Source organism: Sus scrofa, chromosome 1, assembly GCF_054392235.1.
Source record: "Sus scrofa isolate SSC_HxYL_T2T_F1_AM1 chromosome 1, Sscrofa_HxYL_maternal_Yorkshire_Landrace_v2.0, whole genome shotgun sequence".
Lineage (NCBI taxonomy): Eukaryota > Metazoa > Chordata > Mammalia > Artiodactyla > Suidae > Sus > Sus scrofa.
Window position 1 is genome coordinate 201483441 of NC_139383.1, and position 17777 is coordinate 201501217.

The window sequence follows — 17777 nt, forward strand, 5'->3', positions numbered from 1 at the left end:
CCTCCATATAATATAAAGCATTCTTTAAAAAGGGGGGGAGGGGATCTTAGTTTCTGTATATGTTAAAATATAGACAGTCTTTAAATTGACTGACTTTTTTTTCCCCTACAGACACAGAAACTGATGATCAACAACTTGAGGAAGTTCCATTGTATAATGATGTAATGCTCCCCTCATCCAATGAAAAAATGCAGAACATAAATTTGGCAATGTCTCCATTGCCTGCCTCTGAAACTCCAAAGCCACTTAGAAGTACTAGTGCTGACCCTGCACTCAATCAGGAAGTTGCATTAAAGTTAGAACCAAATCCAGAGTCCCTGGAACTTTCTTTTACCATGCCCCAGATTCAAGATCAGCCAGCTAGTCCTTCTGATGGAAGCACTAGACAGAGTTCACCTGAGGTAGGTATCATGATAAGAAAAGGATAACTTACAGATTTTAATGTTTAGGGGTGTATTTTTAAATTTTATTAAAACTTTAATTTGAAGCACATGTCATAGTTTTGTGTAAATTTTAGCATTTTTAACATTACTACAAGAGCTATGGCTAACTTAGAACTCAGTGCATGTTTTTGGCTTAAGATAGGAACATGGGAAGGAGCTGCCTTAACATAAGGCAAAAGGTCACACATGTTGTTCCTCTTTGTATCTACCTCAGTCGGACAAAAAACATCTTGAACTTAGACATCCACAGAGAACAGTACTGTGTGCCTACAATCGCTGCAAGCCCATTCATATTACCCTTTGAGTTGGAGAACTATCCAGTGGCAAAGGGCTTATTATTAGCAAAGCTTAAAAGGGAAAGGACCCTAAGCTCTTTGCTCAATTTAATACAGTTTCCATCACTGTTTTGAAATTCTGCATAAGTGTAACATGAAAATACCTAGTCTCACACAGAATAAATACTTAATAACTTTTTAACTCAATTTCTGGAGTTCCTGTCATGGATCAGCAGTAAAGAACCCAACTAGTATCCATGAGAATGCAGGTTTGATCCCTGGCCTTGCTCCGTGGGTTAAGGATCCAGCGTTGCTGCAAGCTGTGGTGTAGGTCGCAGACATGGCTCGGATCCCATATTGCTGTGGCTGTGGTGGAGGCCAGCAGCTGCAGCTCCGATTCAACCTCTAGCCTGCGACCTTCCATATGCCACAAGTGTGGCCCTAGAAAAGAAAAAAAATTTTTTTAAATAAATAATTTGGTGGCTGACTTGATATTAGTTTTTCTATAAACAGAATAAAAGTAGTCTTTAAAGGGCTAGGCTGGGCCAAGACTAAAGGTATCACATAGGGCTCTATTTCTAAATCTAAAATGATTTGATTTCACATTTTCTGGTATCTAAAAACATGCTTATGAATAGGACAGCTCAGATTTGATTATTATGGCTTGATAAATGAGGCTCAAATAAGCTTTAATACCTGGTAAATTACATTAAGTATTTATTGATTCAAACTGGCAAGCTAAAAATAGATTTGACATCTCATCTTCTGGGGAATATATCCTATTCTCTGATTGCTCAGTTTGCCTAGCACAAAAATATTTTATGCATTTCATTTTTCATCCAACAAATGTAAATCTAACAAAAATGTTAAGATGAGGGTAGCAAAAGTTTATGCTTAGAATACATGGCTATAGGGAGTTCCCACTGTGGCACAGTGGGTTAAGAACCTGATCTCGGCACCTCGGGTCACTGTGGAGTGCATGTCTGCTCCCTGGCCTAGTGCAGTAGGTTAAAGGATGTGGCATTGCTGTAGCTATGGCTCAGATTCATCCCTGGCCTGGGAACTTCCATATGCCTTGGCTGCAGTCATTCCAAGAAAAAAAAAGTATAGCTATAGTTTTTTGGTTAAAATTTTAAACTAGTACTAAATTCATTAAGGTGAGTACAAGTAAAAACTTAAGTCTCCACCTCCATGCCTGCCCTGCCTTTCAGAGTAGCTGTGAAATTTTTGGTAGATCACCACAGCAGTGTGGCTTTTCAGTGCACAGTTAGATTCTAGAGAATTCTAGGTGAATTATTGGGTGAGTTTTATTCTTTAGAGTAAGTAGATAAATGAGTCTTTTAATTTTATAAATAATGTTATACAATTAGAAATGGATATATTGGCAAAATTTTACATGTAAGCTCAAATGTTTATCACTAGTTTGATAAAATTTGATAGAGGAGATAGACTTTATTGTGTATCATCTGAGATCAAATTTACAAATTCTAACAACTAGCAAAATATTTATGCAGGCTTCTTTAGGGAAAAGTAATTAATTCTTTTTACAGCCTAACAGTCCCAGTGAATATTGTTTTGATGTGGATAGTGATATGGTCAATGAATTCAAGTTGGAATTGGTAGAGAAACTTTTTGCTGAAGACACAGAGGCAAAGAATCCATTTTCTACTCAGGTATATACATTTGTTTATTACATATTTTCTATTAAACTTTATTAATTTTTACTCTCAAATGGCTTTGGGTTTAACTTGGTGTTCTTTTATAAGGTGTGGCCATTCTAAAAATACATATATTTGTTATTTTAAAGGACACTGATTTAGACTTGGAGATGTTAGCTCCTTATATCCCAATGGATGATGACTTCCAGTTACGTTCCTTCGATCAGTTGTCACCATTGGAAAGCAGTTCTACAAGTCCTCAGAGTGCGAGCACAATTACAGTATTCCAGCCCACTCCAATGCCAGAACCTCCTGTAACCACCACCACTCCAGCTGCCACCACTGACGAATTAAAAACAGTGGCAAAAGATGGTATGGAAGACATTAAAATACTGATTGCATTTCCATCTCCTCCCCACGTACATAAAGAAACTACTTGTGCTACAACATCACCATACAGTGATACTGGAAGTCGGACAGCCTCACCAAACAGAGCAGGAAAAGGAGTCATAGAACAGACAGAAAAATCTCATCCAAGAAGTCCTAATGTGTTATCTGTCGCTTTGAGTCAAAGGTATTTATATGTAACATTATAGTTCATTGTTTATTTTTGAAGAAATGTGTATTATGGAAAATTACTTATAAACATATCAAACTTTCTGACATAAATGCTTTATGGAACAGAAAATTGACATACAAATTCTTAACTTTAAGCAAGCATTCAGAAAGCCATTTCTGAATTAGTGTGTGTATTATTTTATAATTGTATCACTTATCTAAATGTAGAAGGCTGGGAGTTCCCACCATGGCGCAGTGGGTTAAGAATCCAACTGCAGCAGCTCTGGTCACCACGGAGTCACTCCTTGGCCTGGCACAGAGGGTTAAAGGATCCAGTGTTGCTGCAGCTGTGGTGCAGGTCACAGCTGTGGTGCAGGTCGCAGCTGTGGCTCAGACTCAGTCCCTAGCCTGGGAACTTCCATATGCTTCCAAGTTTGGCCAAAAAATATTATATAAATAATTAAATAAATGTAGGTGGAAGGGAGGGTCTTCTAATACCTCTAAAAATCAAATTCAGCCAATAAATTCTATAAATGTACAATAATTGGCCCAGTTTCTTGTGATTGCTTAAATCAGACTAGCTAACTATCCTCACTGCCTCCACTTCCTGGAGCTCTTTTTAAGCTTACCGGGACAAATGCCTTTCCAATTAAGGGTATTCCAATTTCCCATTCCATTTTTTTTTTGTCCACACCCATGGCCTGTAGGGATTGAACCCTCAACACAGCAGCCACCCAAGTCTTAACCCGCTGCATTACCAGAACTTCCAGTTCCCCGTTCCAGCTTGAGCTTGATAATTCTTCAGTCCTCAGTATTCAGTATAGATATTTCAAGCATTAAAAAAAAATTTATGTATAGTTAGAATTGTTTTAATTTTTCCTTTTTATTATAGAACACTTGCTATATTATAGCTTAAATAGGTTTTTAGGAGCTACAACAGGAATCTAAGCATGCTTTATGACATTGTTTCTACGGATTTAGTTTGAAAAAACATATGGATGCCACCAAACTTTAAGTTATAATTTTTGTGTATAATTGTAATAGGATTTGACATATTTTAAATTTGAGGCTATAATCAGAGGAAGAAGTTGTAGTCAGTGGGGCAGTGTGTGGAGAAGAGAAATTCCTTCTCTATGGTGCCCAGACTGAGCCAGGTATCAACAGCAATAGGAAAAGCACTGCCATCTCCAGAGTTTAGGGCTTTTCTCTCCTGCCCTGCATCACTGCTTTGACCTAGAATGCCAGGAGAGGCTCTTCCCAGAGCTGGGTCTTTAACAAAGGAGTACTTAATACTACTTTTTTTACTATATCACTAACTGACTTTAGAGTTCCTCTGGGCAGTGGCAGTGTCTTGGACATTTTTGTGTTACTGATACTTAACTCCCATACCTAACATGTAGTCCTTGCTTCAATAAAAGATATTGGATGGGGAGATAAATGAATATAGCAGTAGAATTGGCAATGATCTGTGGTTTACAGTTAGAGCTGCAGAGAACCATGGGTTATTCAGTTTTCTGAATAACTATGTACTTGTCAAAAACAAAGTTCAACAAATAATCACTTCAGCAATTTTTTTAAACATTAATTCCAATATAGTATGCAGTAAACACTTTAAGAAATGAACTTACCTTTCAGAACTACATGGAGGCTTTCTTCTTTACTACCTCTGTAGGTAATTTGCAAAATCAAAGTGCTATGTTAAACTAGACAACTTGCAGCTTTAGAGCAAAGATTAAAAATAAATAATTAAATGTACTACTACTAAGATATTTACATGATAGACTGAATTACACTTAATAAATATAATACTTATAAAAATTTTGAAAAGCTTACTTGTCTGTATATTGAAGGTTTTATGGAATTTTTCAAAAATATAAAACAAGACTGCATGTAAGAGAGCAGTTGCAACTATTGTGATTATGTTGGGGGTTGAGGGGTTCTGACAAAGACAGAACAAAATTGATGTACTTAATGCATAAAACATTAATATTAATTTTGGGTGCATATCAGGTTTTATAATCAGATCAATACCTAGGGCAAAATGGATTAGTGGGAAGATCACTGGGAAGAGGAGTGGGTGTCAAGAGACCTTCAGTGCACTAGTATACTTTCCTATCTGCAACTAATTAGCAATAGAACAAGTTACATAACATGTTTTAGAACGTGCATTATACACCTGTATTATCTTGGGGAGTAGAGTGAAGCTAAAATGAACCTAATAAACATGCAGTGTTTTATAAACTGAAAACACAACACAAATGTGAAATTGATCTTATATTACAGTAGTCCCAAGAATATCTATATTAGGTGGAATGAAAGGCCAGTATTGGAGTTCCCTGGTGGCGCAACAGGTTAAGGATCTGGCATTGTCGTTGCTATGCATTGCAGCTATGGTGCAGGTTCAGTCCCTGCCCTGGGAACTTCTGTGTGCCACAGGTACAGCCAATAAAAAGAAAGGGCAATATTTAACTCTTTCTCTTTTCTTTTTTGGTTTTTTTAGGGCCACACCCGTGGCATATGGTGGTTCCCATAGCTGCCGGCCTACACCAAAACCACAGCAACGCGCCAGATCCAAGCCACATCTGTGACCTATACCACAACTCCCGGCAATGCCAGATCCTTAACCCACTGAGCAGGGCCAGGGTTGGAACCTGCATCCTCATGGATGCTAGTCAGATTCGTTTCCACTGAGTCACGATGGGAACTCCCAATATTTAACTCTTTGATATCAATTTAGTTCTGTTCAGTTCTGTTTTATTAATAGGGAAATAGATATGTTAAGAAATTTTGTTTTATAAAATGAACTTTAGCTTCTAAGATAATAAACTTGAATAATCAAGAAAATTATGTATAACATTATATTAATGTTGGAAAACAGGCATTATATGTTTTCGTTTAAAAAAGCTAATTGGATATTTTTTAAGTAAATCAATCATATTTTTATTTAAAAAATTTTTTTCAGAACTACTGTTCCTGAGGAAGAACTAAATCCAAAGATAATTGCTTTTCAGAATGCTCAGAGAAAGCGAAAAATAGAACATGATGGGTCACTTTTTCAAGCAGTAGGAATTGTAAGTGTGACAGTATGTTTGCTTTTCTCTTCTATCTAATGTGCTATTTGAGTTAAATATATAGGTTACTCCTTGTATCTTCTAAGTCCTGACATTACATTCTCAAAAGTTGTACATTTTTTTTTTACTTTGTACACACTCTTTCTTAAAAACACAAACATTTAATGAATATAGTCTCCATGTAAAAATTCCAGACGCTAGAGATGTGTTTTGAGTAAATTAGGTTCTCTCCTCATTTCCATCCCCAAGACTCATTCTCTTCAGTTTACTTTCCTTTCTTACCCACAAAACACAGTCAATGCTGGGGTAATCCATACTGATATTTTCAGCCCAAATTAACTAAAAAGCATTTACATAACACTGTTGCTATAATGAGTGGTAAATGAATTCATCATAGTAGTATTAAAATTAATGTAAAATAGAGTAGTATTTAAGAATCTTGCCTACATATTGTTAAATTTACATTGATTTAAAAGTTTTTGATTTTAAAAATTCAACATAGTAAAATTGAAATAACTTTACTGTTTTTAGGGAACATTATTACAGCAGCCAGATGATCGTGCAACTACTACATCACTTTCTTGGAAACGTGTAAAAGGATGCAAATCTAGTGAACAGAATGGAACGGAGCAAAAGACAATTATTTTAATACCCTCTGGTTAGTTTATTCTTTCTGCCCTAGAACATCACAAGAGAATTAAAATATATGAAACTTTTATTTATGAGCTTTACTCCTAGTGAGAGTGGTTTTCATTCTTTAGCGAGATTAAAAAATAAGGTTGCATTTTATTTGATCAGTAACAGATAAGATGGAACTTTGAATTTTTAGAATTCTAAAGATCTGTCTAGGAGTTCCCCTCGTGGCTCAGCGGATTAACAAATCCGACTGGCATCCATGAGGGCACGGGTTTGATCCCTGGCCTCGCTCAGTGGGTTAAGGATCCGGCATTGCCGTGAGCTGTGGTGTAGGTCGAAGACGTGGCTTGGATACTGAGTTGCTGTGGCTGTGGCGTAAGCTGGCAGCTTCAGCTCCAATTTGATCTCTAGCCTGGGAACCTCCATATGCCGTGGGTGTGGCCCTAAAAAGACAAAAAAAAAAAAAGGATCTGTCTATATCTGTGTGCTATCAATACTGAGTAGAAGCTGAAACTTATATATTTTAAAGCCTTTTAAAATTGGTTTATCACACTCCTTTATGCCTTCAGTGTATGCTTTAAACACTTGTGACATAGCACCAGTTAACACTTGACACCACTTTCAAGTGGTGGTTTTACCCAGTAGACTGAAAACCCTTCCAGAATTTGCCTTATTTCCCCCAATACCTAGTGCATAGTAGCTACTTAATAATATTCATTGATTGATAAATAAATAATTAGATATGTCTTTGTTTTTCAGACTTAGCCTGTAGACTCCTGGGGCAATCAATGGATGAGAGTGGATTACCACAGCTGACCAGTTATGATTGTGAAGTTAATGCTCCTATACAAGGCAGCAGAAACCTACTACAGGGTGAAGAATTACTCAGAGCTTTGGATCAAGTTAACTGAGTTTTTTCATAATCTCATTCCTTTTTTTGGACACTGGTGGCTCATTACCTAAAGCAGTCTATTTATATTTTCTATATCTAATTTTAGAAGCCTGGCTACAAATACTGCACAAACTCTATTAGTTCAATTTTGATCCCCTTTCTACTTAATTTACATTAATGCTCTTTTTTAGTATGTTCTTTATTGCCAGATCACAGACAGCACATTCACGGTTCTTTGGTATTTAAACCATTGCATTGCAGTAGCATCATTTTTAAAATGCACCTTTTTATTTATTTATTTCAGGCTAGGGAGTTTGTCCCTTATTGAATTATTTTTAATAAGATGCCAATATGATTTTTTAAGAAGGCAGTAACCTTTCATCATGATGAGTTCGAAAAATTTTTACTCATTTTTTTCACATTTTACATAAACTAATGATTTGCCAGCAGTACACGGTAGCCACAATTGCACAATATATTTTCTTAAAAAAATACCAGCAGTTACTCATGCAATATATTCTGCATTTATAAGACTAGTTTTTAAGAAGAAATTTTTTTTGGCCTATGAAATTATTAAACCTGGAACATGACATTGTTAATCATATAATAATGATTCTTAAATGCTTGTATGGTTTATTATTTAAATGGGTAAAGCCATTTACATGATATAGAAAGATATGCATATATCTGGAAGGTATGTGGCATTTATTTGGATAAAATTCTCAATTCAGAGAAATGATCTGATGTTTCTGTAGTCACTTTGCCAGCCCAAAAGAAAACAATACCCTATCTGTAGTTGTGAAAGTTTATGCTAATATTGTGTAATTGATATTAAACCTAAATGTTCTGCCCACCCTGTTGGTATAAAGGTATTTTGAGCAGATTGTGAACAAGAAAAAAAAATCATGCTTTGTTAGCAAAATTGCCTAGTATGTTAATTTGCTCAAAATTTGATGTTTGGTTTTATGCACTTTGTCGCTATTAACATCCTTCTGTTATCATATAGATTTCAATAATTAAGTAATTTAGAAACATTATTTTAGAAATATATAGTTGTCACAGTAAAATCTTGTTTTTCTATGTGCATTGTACAAATTTTCATTCCTTTTGCTCTTTGTGGTTGGATCTAACACTAACTGTATTGTTTTGTTACATCAAATAAACATCTTCTGTGGACCAGGCCCCCTTTGATCACCTTTTATGTTAAAATATTTACCTCAACACTTCTGACTCATAAGATTGTTTACCAACAGTTTAAGTATTTATGAATATTACATTGCTCTTTCTTATTTCTACATTTATTTCACAGCTATCACCTTAATTTATACTGTGTCCTAATGTAATGTTAAATAATAACAAACCATAATGTTCCACTGTAAAAAAGTATGCTTTTAGAAAAGAAACGTCATTTGTGAATTTATGAACCTTAAAGTAAAACAAAATTTTATATGAATGGGATGAGTGAGGCAAATCTTGAACACTACAGTTACATAATGTTGTAAGGGTTAGAAATTCTTCTAAAGATTTCTAATTATTGTCATTCACAGATGAAGAAATTTAGACCTCAAATGATGAAATGATTTGTCCAAACCTTAAAGGCAATACATGGCAGACCAAAGATTTAAACTTAGGACTTCTGACTCCAGTATGAAACTAGAAAAAAAAAGAAACCTTGCTTTGTTTCTGCCTTAATGATACTGTATGTTTTAAAATTTTTAAATAGCTTTATTCATTTTCTCCTATGTTCTTAAAATGAAACAGCAAAATTTCTTTTCTGATTGTAAAAGTAATACATTCTCACTTAGAATTTTAAAAATCAGCACCAAAAGATATAACAAGGAAAGAGTGAATCTCTCTGCTCTGAGAAGTAACAGCAAATTATTTTTATGGACAAATTACATAGGTAGTGCCAGAGCCTTAGGCCTTGTACCCTGAGGTTATGGGACAAAATACCCTGAATAAAATTAACTAAGCAACAAATCTTGGGAGGCTGTTTTTATCTCAGAATGAAGAAAATGTGATTACAGTTACATGAAAATTTGGGAACAAAAAGTTTACAATACTAAGACTGAATCCAAGATTCTGGGGAGGGTGACCCAAGATTTTACATATTTCCCTGCAAATACTATGCTCCAAAGTGGTTCTACATTTAATTACAGATAGTACCAGACATAGTGTTTTAGAATAAAGTAATTGCTTAATATTTCCAGGTCAAGATAGAAGAAAAAATTCTGCTTATTTTAGTTGCAAATGAGCTTCAGCTGAAATCTAGAAGTTAATTGTTTTCAATTATTAGTAGTGGTTTGAGATCATTCCAGGAGTCTGAAATGACTTGTGGGAGCAGTAGTAGTGGTTTGAGATCATTCCAGGAGTCTGAAATGACTTGTGGGAGCAGCGATTTAGATGAGGACAGTAAAGCAATGACATAAAGAACAATAAAGCTGGAAGAAAACAAGTATCTACTCCACAGTCATTTAGAAAACAAGCCCCCTGGAGTGCTTCAAGCTATTTTAAATAGCAGAACCATCTGGTCCTGGCAGCATTGTGCCAGCCTCTCAGAGACCGTCACAAATGGCCTTATAAATAATGCTCTTATGCAAGGAGAGCCCTACCCCAGAAATTAGAGTCCTGTGATAGGTCGTCTCCCTTCCTGTGAGTGAATGACCATAGTACTGTCTTCACATCTGAAGAAAGTATAGCAAAGGAGTTCAAGCATTTTTGTTCCTTTTTTCTAAGCCACAATATTAACTTTTTTAACTGCTAGATAAGTTTAAATGAATCTAACATTTCATTTAGATGCTGGACTTTGTGCTAAACATTTTGCATGTTATGGCACAATCTTTGGAAAACCCCTATGAATTCGTACCTGTTTCTCATTTTGTAGATGAGTAAACTGTCTTGGAGAGGTGGCCTCCCAGGGATTTCAGAGCGTCTGAACTGGTGGGGTGTACCCGGTCTGGGAGAACCTGCCCTTTTCCCGATTAATTGCTTAAATGGCAACTAGGAGAAAGCAATCAGGGAGTAGGGAACTGAGGGCAGGTGTCCCTTGACAGTAATGAAGTCATAGAGGACAATGAGAGGTTCAATGAGAGGAATGGAAGGCATCTATGAAAATGAATACAAGTGGTATTCTGGTGCTATTTAGTGGGTTTGAGTTTGACCTAGAGATTCGGGTGTCTGATTATGGAAAGGTAAATTATTTACTCACAGGTAAATGAGATGGTGGATGAAAAGTATGTAGATGAACTATAAAAGGCTATATGAATATATGGTATGGTTCTGCCAGCATGGCATATATTTAAGTTTGTATTACAACTGCCTAAATCTTGGTTTTCTCCTATAACCTCAAAAATACATAAAAAGATGAACTTAAAATTATTTGCTTTGTGGAAACGTAAACATTCTAAAAGTTCACATTTCTAACCTAGTAACGTCAAAAACAAGTTGCAAAAAATATGAATTTTTTTTAAGGCAAAGGGATTCGGTTAAATAAAAGTTTTGCAAACATGTTGCTAGCTGGAACTACAAAAATGTAAAGAAAAAAATTTTACTCGGGTGTTTTTTTTTTAAGTCTACGACTAACCACTTTGCTCATATTTCATCCCTTTAAATAGCGCTGAACCTGTTGTCCCAGATCATTTTACAGAGAATTAGTCCAATCTGTAGAATTTGATATGAAATAGCCTCCCTGTAAGATAAACGCTTACACCTTACCAAAAACATTCCTATGAACGCCTTCTGGAGCTTTGTTGTGTTCACACCTTTCAGAGGTTTGGACATAATTTTTATTCTTACCTGTAGTGGATGGTTTTATCCAAGACGCTGCTCAGACACCCGATCTCCTTGTACTATTTAATTTCTTTTATTCCCTTGTCTTGGCTCCATTCCGGGACGGAGAGGAAAGACAGGTGCCTGAGAGCGGCAGTGGTCAGACCCTCAGCAGGGAAAATAGCAAGGATACGGAAGGGACCGGCCACCCCTTCTGTCCCCGGCGCCCGGGTGCCTACATGATAAGGATGTGAAACGGGAGCCTCGGGGAGAAACTTCCCCAAACCCCGCCCGCCGCGCTGCTGGCCCCGCCCCGGTACGTGCCGGAGCGCAGCACCGCAGCCCCGGCCCCGCCCGCGGCCTGCGGCCCAGGAGTGAGGCCGGCACGAGGCGGCCCTGGCGGCGGGTAGGTCTGTTGCTCCCGGCTCCCGCCTACGTGTGCGAGCGCATGTGGAGGCGCCACCGCCCGGCCTGGGGATGCGCGCGCGCGGGCGGGGGCGCGGGCCCCGCACTGCCCTTTGTCTTCCGTGTCTTGTCGGCTTCTGCTGTCTGCCCTTCCCCAAACTTGGTGGTTTGGGATGTTGGGTTGGGGGGCGGGGAACGCGGGGAGATTTTTGGGACGGGAAGTGTGCTTGGCAAATGCTCCCAGGCAAGTGCATTGCAATGTGAATCTGTGCCCTGCAGGACAGAAAAATACCGACGGGTCGCCTAGCAGATTGGGCATCGGTGTAACAGTTTTTTTTTTAAATTAGTCCTCATCGACCAAGTCTGTCAAAAACAGAGAAGCTGTGGGTTTATTTGAACATTTTTAAGGCGCTCAAAGACTTTGTTTATTTAAAGCACTTTGAGATATGCCAGATTTAAGTAAATGGAAACTTTAGCCGCCTCAGGTGGGTTTTATTTTTTGTTGGTTTTCTTTTGGTTTGGGATTTTTTTTGCTTCAGTTGTTTGAATTCATTGTGTGTCTGCACTTTATCAAAGCCGGCTATTGAGAATCCTTTGGGAGAAGATAATCTTGTTGGACAGAAGGGAGGTGAGTTTACGGAAAAAGGAAAAGCTTGGGGCCTTAATCTCCTGTGATTAATAGGTTATGATTGCGCAATTTGTTGTCAAGTATGGAGCCTGGTATTGTTTAGAATAAAAAAAAAAAAAAACCTCGCCTCTGTATATCCACAGCTGATTATATTTTACATTTATTTGTATTTTTTTCAGAAAAATTCATTGTTTATGGTTTTTCAAGTAGAATTTCCTAAAAAGTAGGACATTAAAATTTCTCTTTAAATTTTAACATTTAAAAAAGTGCTCGAGGTGTTTTAAAAAAATTTTTTTAACTAATAAAACCTGATCTGTAGCCTCAGTCATTATGTTTGTGTTTAATTAAGAGAGGTGCCATTTAGGGAGAGTGCTGTAACTCTTGTGGTTTTATGGATGCTTAATAAATCCCTATAAACTGGTGATTCTTTACAGAGGAGCACAGACCAGGGGGTGGGAGTGAGGGTGGGGTTAGTGAAATGGGAGCAGTGCTGTAATGTTCATCCCAAAGGGAAACGCATTTTTGAAAATTGAGAAACATCACATATAGCCTGACAAGTAGGCTAGGACGCTGTTAAGTCAAATATTTTTGAGAGATCTTTGAAATGTTAAAACATGAATAAACCTATTTTGGGGATGTGAGGGCCATCTGGCTACGACATCTGTCACCCCATTGATTCGGCTGATCTGGCTGCCTAGGCGGGTGTCCCCTTCCTCCCTCATCGCTCCACGAGTGTCCCTCCTGAAGCTGTGTGTTTAGGCAAAGAGGATAACCATCCCCGATAGAGGAGAACCATTCTTGGGTCAAGGGTATATGAGTAGCTACGCTCCCCTGCTAGAACCTCCAAACAAGCTATCAAGGTCCAATAAGAAAACTGTTTTGTGTAGAGATCCTTAAAGTGTATTTTTGGATAATATTATTGGTTCTTTGAAACTTTTTTTTGATGGTTCTGTACACAACTGATTATGATACGCTTTAATAGGAGCACTGAGCAAGATTTGAGGTAAGCCATTGTAACGTGTTGTCCGACTCTCCAGCCTGCTGGTAGAATATTCAAAGCAAAAACCCAACTGAAGTAAGCTACTCGCATTGCAATTTAGACAGGAGCCAGCACAGCCTGAGTAGGTAAGTGTCTTGCTACTTCCTGGGCAAATTCAGCTGTAAATATTTGCCGTCTCTGAATTTCACCTTTAGCCCTTTTACTTTACTTCTCTCTTCTTTTAACTGTCTGTGATCATTTCTGCCTGTGTTCCCTCCCCTACTAAACTCTTTATTTCCTTCAGAGCGTGGTTCCCATCCAATTCATCTTTGATTACTCCTAAAACTTTCCATTCCCAAGTTGTCCACTTGCACAAGGGCAACTCACATGTGATTGAACATGGGAGAGGCTATCCAGTGACATGGAGACCAGAGAAGAAATTATCAGAGGAATGGACTGGGGAAAATGGGACCATGTTCTAGCTCTTCCAGTGAAATCCATTTATTCAAAGAACAATGACTGAGCGTTGAGTGCGTCTGAGATGTTTGCTGTACTCTAAATGTTTATGGCCCCTCAAAATTTATATGTTGAAATCTGATCTCCAAAATGATAGTATCAGCAGAGGAGGGGACTTTGGGGATGAGTGGGTCATGAGGGTGGAACCACATAAAAGGGATCTGTGCCCTTTTAAAAGAGGCTGCAGATAGCTCTGTCGCCCCTTTGGCCTCTGGAGGATACAAGGAGAAGTTAGGGATCTGCGGCAAGGAATAGGGCTCTCACCAGTGAGCACTGACTGCCAGGATTCTGGTCTTGGACTTCCAGCTCTAGAACTGGGAGGAATAAATGTTTGTTGTTTATAAACTACCCAGTGTTTGGTATTTTGTTTTAGCAGCTTGAATGGACTAAGACAATGTCATTCTAAGATGTGTGGGGATAGGAATATTCTAGTGTTGTGCCTGCCGTCAAGAGTATGGTTAATTTGCATTCTGGAGGTCCTCAGGCATTCAGCTGTAATTGGACAAACACAACTGAAGTTTTTATGAGTCACTTAAGGACCTCTAGTCAAGCATCTTCACTCAGTAGGCTCAGAATGTACAAGAACACTGAGAAATCCAGGGGGAAAGTCTCCCAACACAAAGTATGCCAAGCCTTGGGATTCCCCTGCCTGTTTTTCCAAATATTGCAACTTCTTACCTTTGCATGCTATGCTGCGATGATAAAACCTCCCAACTTTGTCTCTTACCTCTTTGCACATTTACATTTGGTTTTTTCTACATCTGTAGCACTCTTCCTATTTTCATCTTCATCTTAATTCTTTCCCTCATTTTTCATGATTCAGTTCCTACATTAGAAAGCTTTTCCTTTCTAAAGGACTGGTTAGGGAGTTCCTGTTGTGGTGCACTGGAAATGAATCTGATTAGTTATCCATGAGGATTCGGGTTTGACCCCTGGCCTCACTCAGTAGGTTAAGGATCCAGCATTGCTGTGAGCTGTGGTGTAGGTCACAGACACGAATAAAGGACTGCTTAGGAGTTTCTCCTAGGTGTTTCCATGTTGCACTGTGCTCATCTCTTTCATATCACACTAAAATGATAGTTATCTTCTTGAGGTGAGTTCTACTTTAGATGGGGAGCAACTTGAGGACCAGAGTTATGCCTTTACATGCATCCCCAGGAAAATGGCAGTATGAGGAGCTCTATGGAGTTACTCCCCAGGAAACACCTACAACTGGTGAATATTTTAGACAACAAGCATTTAAAATTTCTTGGCACTGGAGTTCCTGTCGTGGTTCAGTGGTTAATGAATCTGACTAGCATCCATGAGGACACAGGTTCGATCCCTGGCCTTGCTCAGTGGGTTAAGGATTTGGCATTGCCGTGAGTTGTGGTATAGGTTGCAGATGTGGCTCGGATCTGGTGTTGCTGTGGCTGTGGCATAGGCTGGCAGCTACACTCCGATTTGATCCCTATCCTGGGAACCTCCATATGGTGCGGGTGTGGCCCTAAAAAGCAAAAAAAAAAAAAAAGTTTCTTGACGTTGAAGGGAATACAGCAGATGTAGAAACATTTATTCAAGAACATCTACTAAATCTTGGTAAGAACAGCGAGAGTCAGTGGCACTTGAGCTATGACCTCCAACCCCAACCCCACCCCCCACTCAGTGTAACAGAAGCTCCACTCTGGTTGGCCGTGGCCAAGAAGATGACAGTCGATCTTCCCCTAGATCTCAGTAAAGGGCTGTGGATCTCCTGGGAGAGACAGGCTGCCAGCATTTTCATCCTCCTTAGCATAATGTTGCAAAGGCTGAATTCCAATAAATGGGTGCTAGAGATTAGAGAGACATTACTCATAGAAGAGAGGCTCTATCCTAGGGTCAGGAGGCCAGCAGTGCTGGGGCCCCAAACAACCTCAGCTCACACAGCTTACTCATGAGTTCCAGGCCAGGAGAGGCAGCCTGGGAACAGAAGCTACTGTCCTCTTCCATAGCCCTGCTTATAAAGCATGGGTAGTGTATGGCTCTAAAAGAAAAGGGACACTTCTTCCCCATTCCCATCTTGATCAGAGATTTTGCCCAATGGGAGAGAAAAGTCCATTACAGCAGAGAACTCTGAAGCTCTCCACAGAGGAACTGACTTCATTTGGAAGGGTGTGAGGAAATTAAAACCTAAGGGTGCTCTTGAAAATAATGCATATTCTGGTGGTAAAGTAATTAAGAGGATGCTGGTAGTTGCATGCAGCAGCAGGAAGTTAAACTGCAGACCTGCTAGTTTACCAGAGAAAGCCTGGCAAAGAGACAACTTGGGATCAGAACAAAGCTCAAGATGGGACTCAAAGGCTATCTCTGTAAAGAAAACTAAATGTAATTGGATTAAACTATGGAGCAATTCATGCCCCTAGGACATTGTCAGAAGCAGTAGAGCAATCAGCTAACAATTAGTGGAGCCTAATAGCTGGGTGTGCTACTCAAAGAGGCAGGCAGTTTAACGGAGAGATCAGGGAAAGAGACAAGAGCACTGTTGAAACCATTGTCATCCCAAGCTGGCTCTGTGCCTAGCCTCAGGACATTGATCCATTCTCAATAAAAACTATAGAACTTTATTAAAGATGCTAAAGATTACTTGAATGTTTACAAATATGGACACTCCATATGATAAAAATGTTTCCTTTCCAGAGTTTCCGTTGTCGCACAGCAGAAACAAATCGGACTAGTAACCATGAGGATGCAGGTTTAATCCCTGGCCTCGCTCAGTGGGTCAGCAATCAGGCATTGCTATGGCTGTGGTGTAGGCCCAGAGCTGTAGCTCCGATTTGTCCTCTAGCATGGGAACTTCCATATGCCTCAGGTTCGGCCCTAAAAAAAAAAAAAGAAAAGAAAATGTTATCCTTTCCAAACTGACATGGATTTAATGCAGTTCAATCGAAATCCCAAGGTACTATTAGAGAAACTTGACAAGTTGAATTTAAAATGTATATGAAAAAGCAAAAGTACAAAATAATCAATATACCCTAAGAAGAATAAGACAAAAGGACGTTCCTTCCCAGATTAAAAAATATCTGTGGTATTTAGAGTATGGTATTTCTGTAGCAAAATTCAAATTGACCTTTGGAAGTAAATAGTAACCCCAGAAACAGGCTAAAGCTGGCACCTTCCTGTGCCAAACTTAACCATTTCATTTTTTTGGATTTTGGGAAAGTTAGGGGGAGGGGCCTAGGTGGCCCAAATCAGGAGTTTGAGGGTGATTAGCAGTGACTATACTGTGATTGTATACTAACAGTGATGGAAATACTTTGGTATGTCAGCAACAGGTTCAGAGCCATACAGTTGTGTACTGGCCTCAGTTAGCCCTGCACACTTGATACATGACAGAAGTGACTTTTTGGATTAGTGGGAAAAGATGAAGTATTCAGTCACAGGTACTGGAAAATTATGCATACGGAAAATGCACATACATATAGTTATACACACAGAATAAAGTGAAATTGGATCCTCAACTCATACCATACATAGAAATCACTTTTAGATGGATTTTGGTGGATTAAAAATGAAGGGCAGCACAGATTTTGGAATAAAATTGTGGCAGTGATGTTGGCAGTCCAACAAAGATTATGTACCTTTTCCATGGATTGGAGTTGTTGCTGGGAAAAGGCATCCCAGTTAGGGACCACATTTCCAGGTCTCTTTGTGCCTGTGTGGTGCCACGTGACTGAGTTCTGGCCAATAGAATGTGGGCTAAAATGCCGTACAGCAGTGCTTCTCAAACTATTGGCAATAACAAACCATTTCTCCCCAGACTATTGTGGACTAATACTTTTGTAAACTAAAATAAAAATAAGTTACCATAAAACTGAAATTAAAAAATTCACACCAAATACAAGTCCATTTTTAAAAGTCATTAGATTCAACAGACATGAAATTACTTAGTCAAATTGCTGTTAAAAGTTTGCAAACACTTCTCAATTTCTG

At 38.6% G+C, this 17777-nt stretch overlaps 2 protein-coding genes and 1 long non-coding RNA gene across 9 annotated transcripts in view; 2 read left to right on the forward strand and 1 right to left on the reverse strand.

Annotated features, from left to right (window-relative positions):
• The window catches only part of HIF1A (hypoxia inducible factor 1 subunit alpha), a 48504-nt gene extending 40715 nt beyond the window's left edge, over positions 1-7789 (forward strand). The window contains 6 exon segments of the mRNA NM_001123124.1: positions 112-401; positions 2269-2391; positions 2526-2950; positions 5897-6005; positions 6537-6663; positions 7401-7789. Coding sequence (NP_001116596.1) covers positions 112-401; positions 2269-2391; positions 2526-2950; positions 5897-6005; positions 6537-6663; positions 7401-7552 — 1226 coding nt within the window. The 3' untranslated portion in view covers positions 7553-7789.
• The window catches only part of LOC146406958 (uncharacterized), a 31690-nt gene extending 17983 nt beyond the window's left edge, over positions 1-13707 (reverse strand). For 2 of the 4 annotated variants that reach the window (XR_014820337.1, XR_014820336.1), the window contains exon 1: positions 11329-11545. Coding sequence is in view for 2 of the 4 variants with exons in the window: in XM_084982938.1 (XP_084839064.1) it covers positions 11537-12025 (489 nt within the window). In the remaining 2 variants the exon portion in view is untranslated. Of the gene's footprint in view, positions 1-3692; positions 4601-11328 lie in introns of all 4 variants that reach the window. The other 2 variants (XM_084982938.1, XM_084982944.1) reach the window with 2 other exon arrangements.
• Positions 11660-14177, forward strand: LOC146406959 (uncharacterized). 4 transcript variants are annotated; one of them, XR_014820341.1, is made up of 5 exons: positions 11660-11707; positions 11986-12191; positions 12283-12334; positions 13317-13459; positions 13618-14177. It is a non-coding gene; the product is annotated as an uncharacterized LOC146406959 (long non-coding RNA). The 4 variants fall into 4 exon arrangements; XR_014820344.1 differs by lacking the exon at positions 12283-12334; XR_014820338.1 differs by lacking the exon at positions 11660-11707 and having other exon boundaries at positions 11777-12191.
• The last annotated feature ends 3600 nt before the right edge of the window (positions 14178-17777 follow it).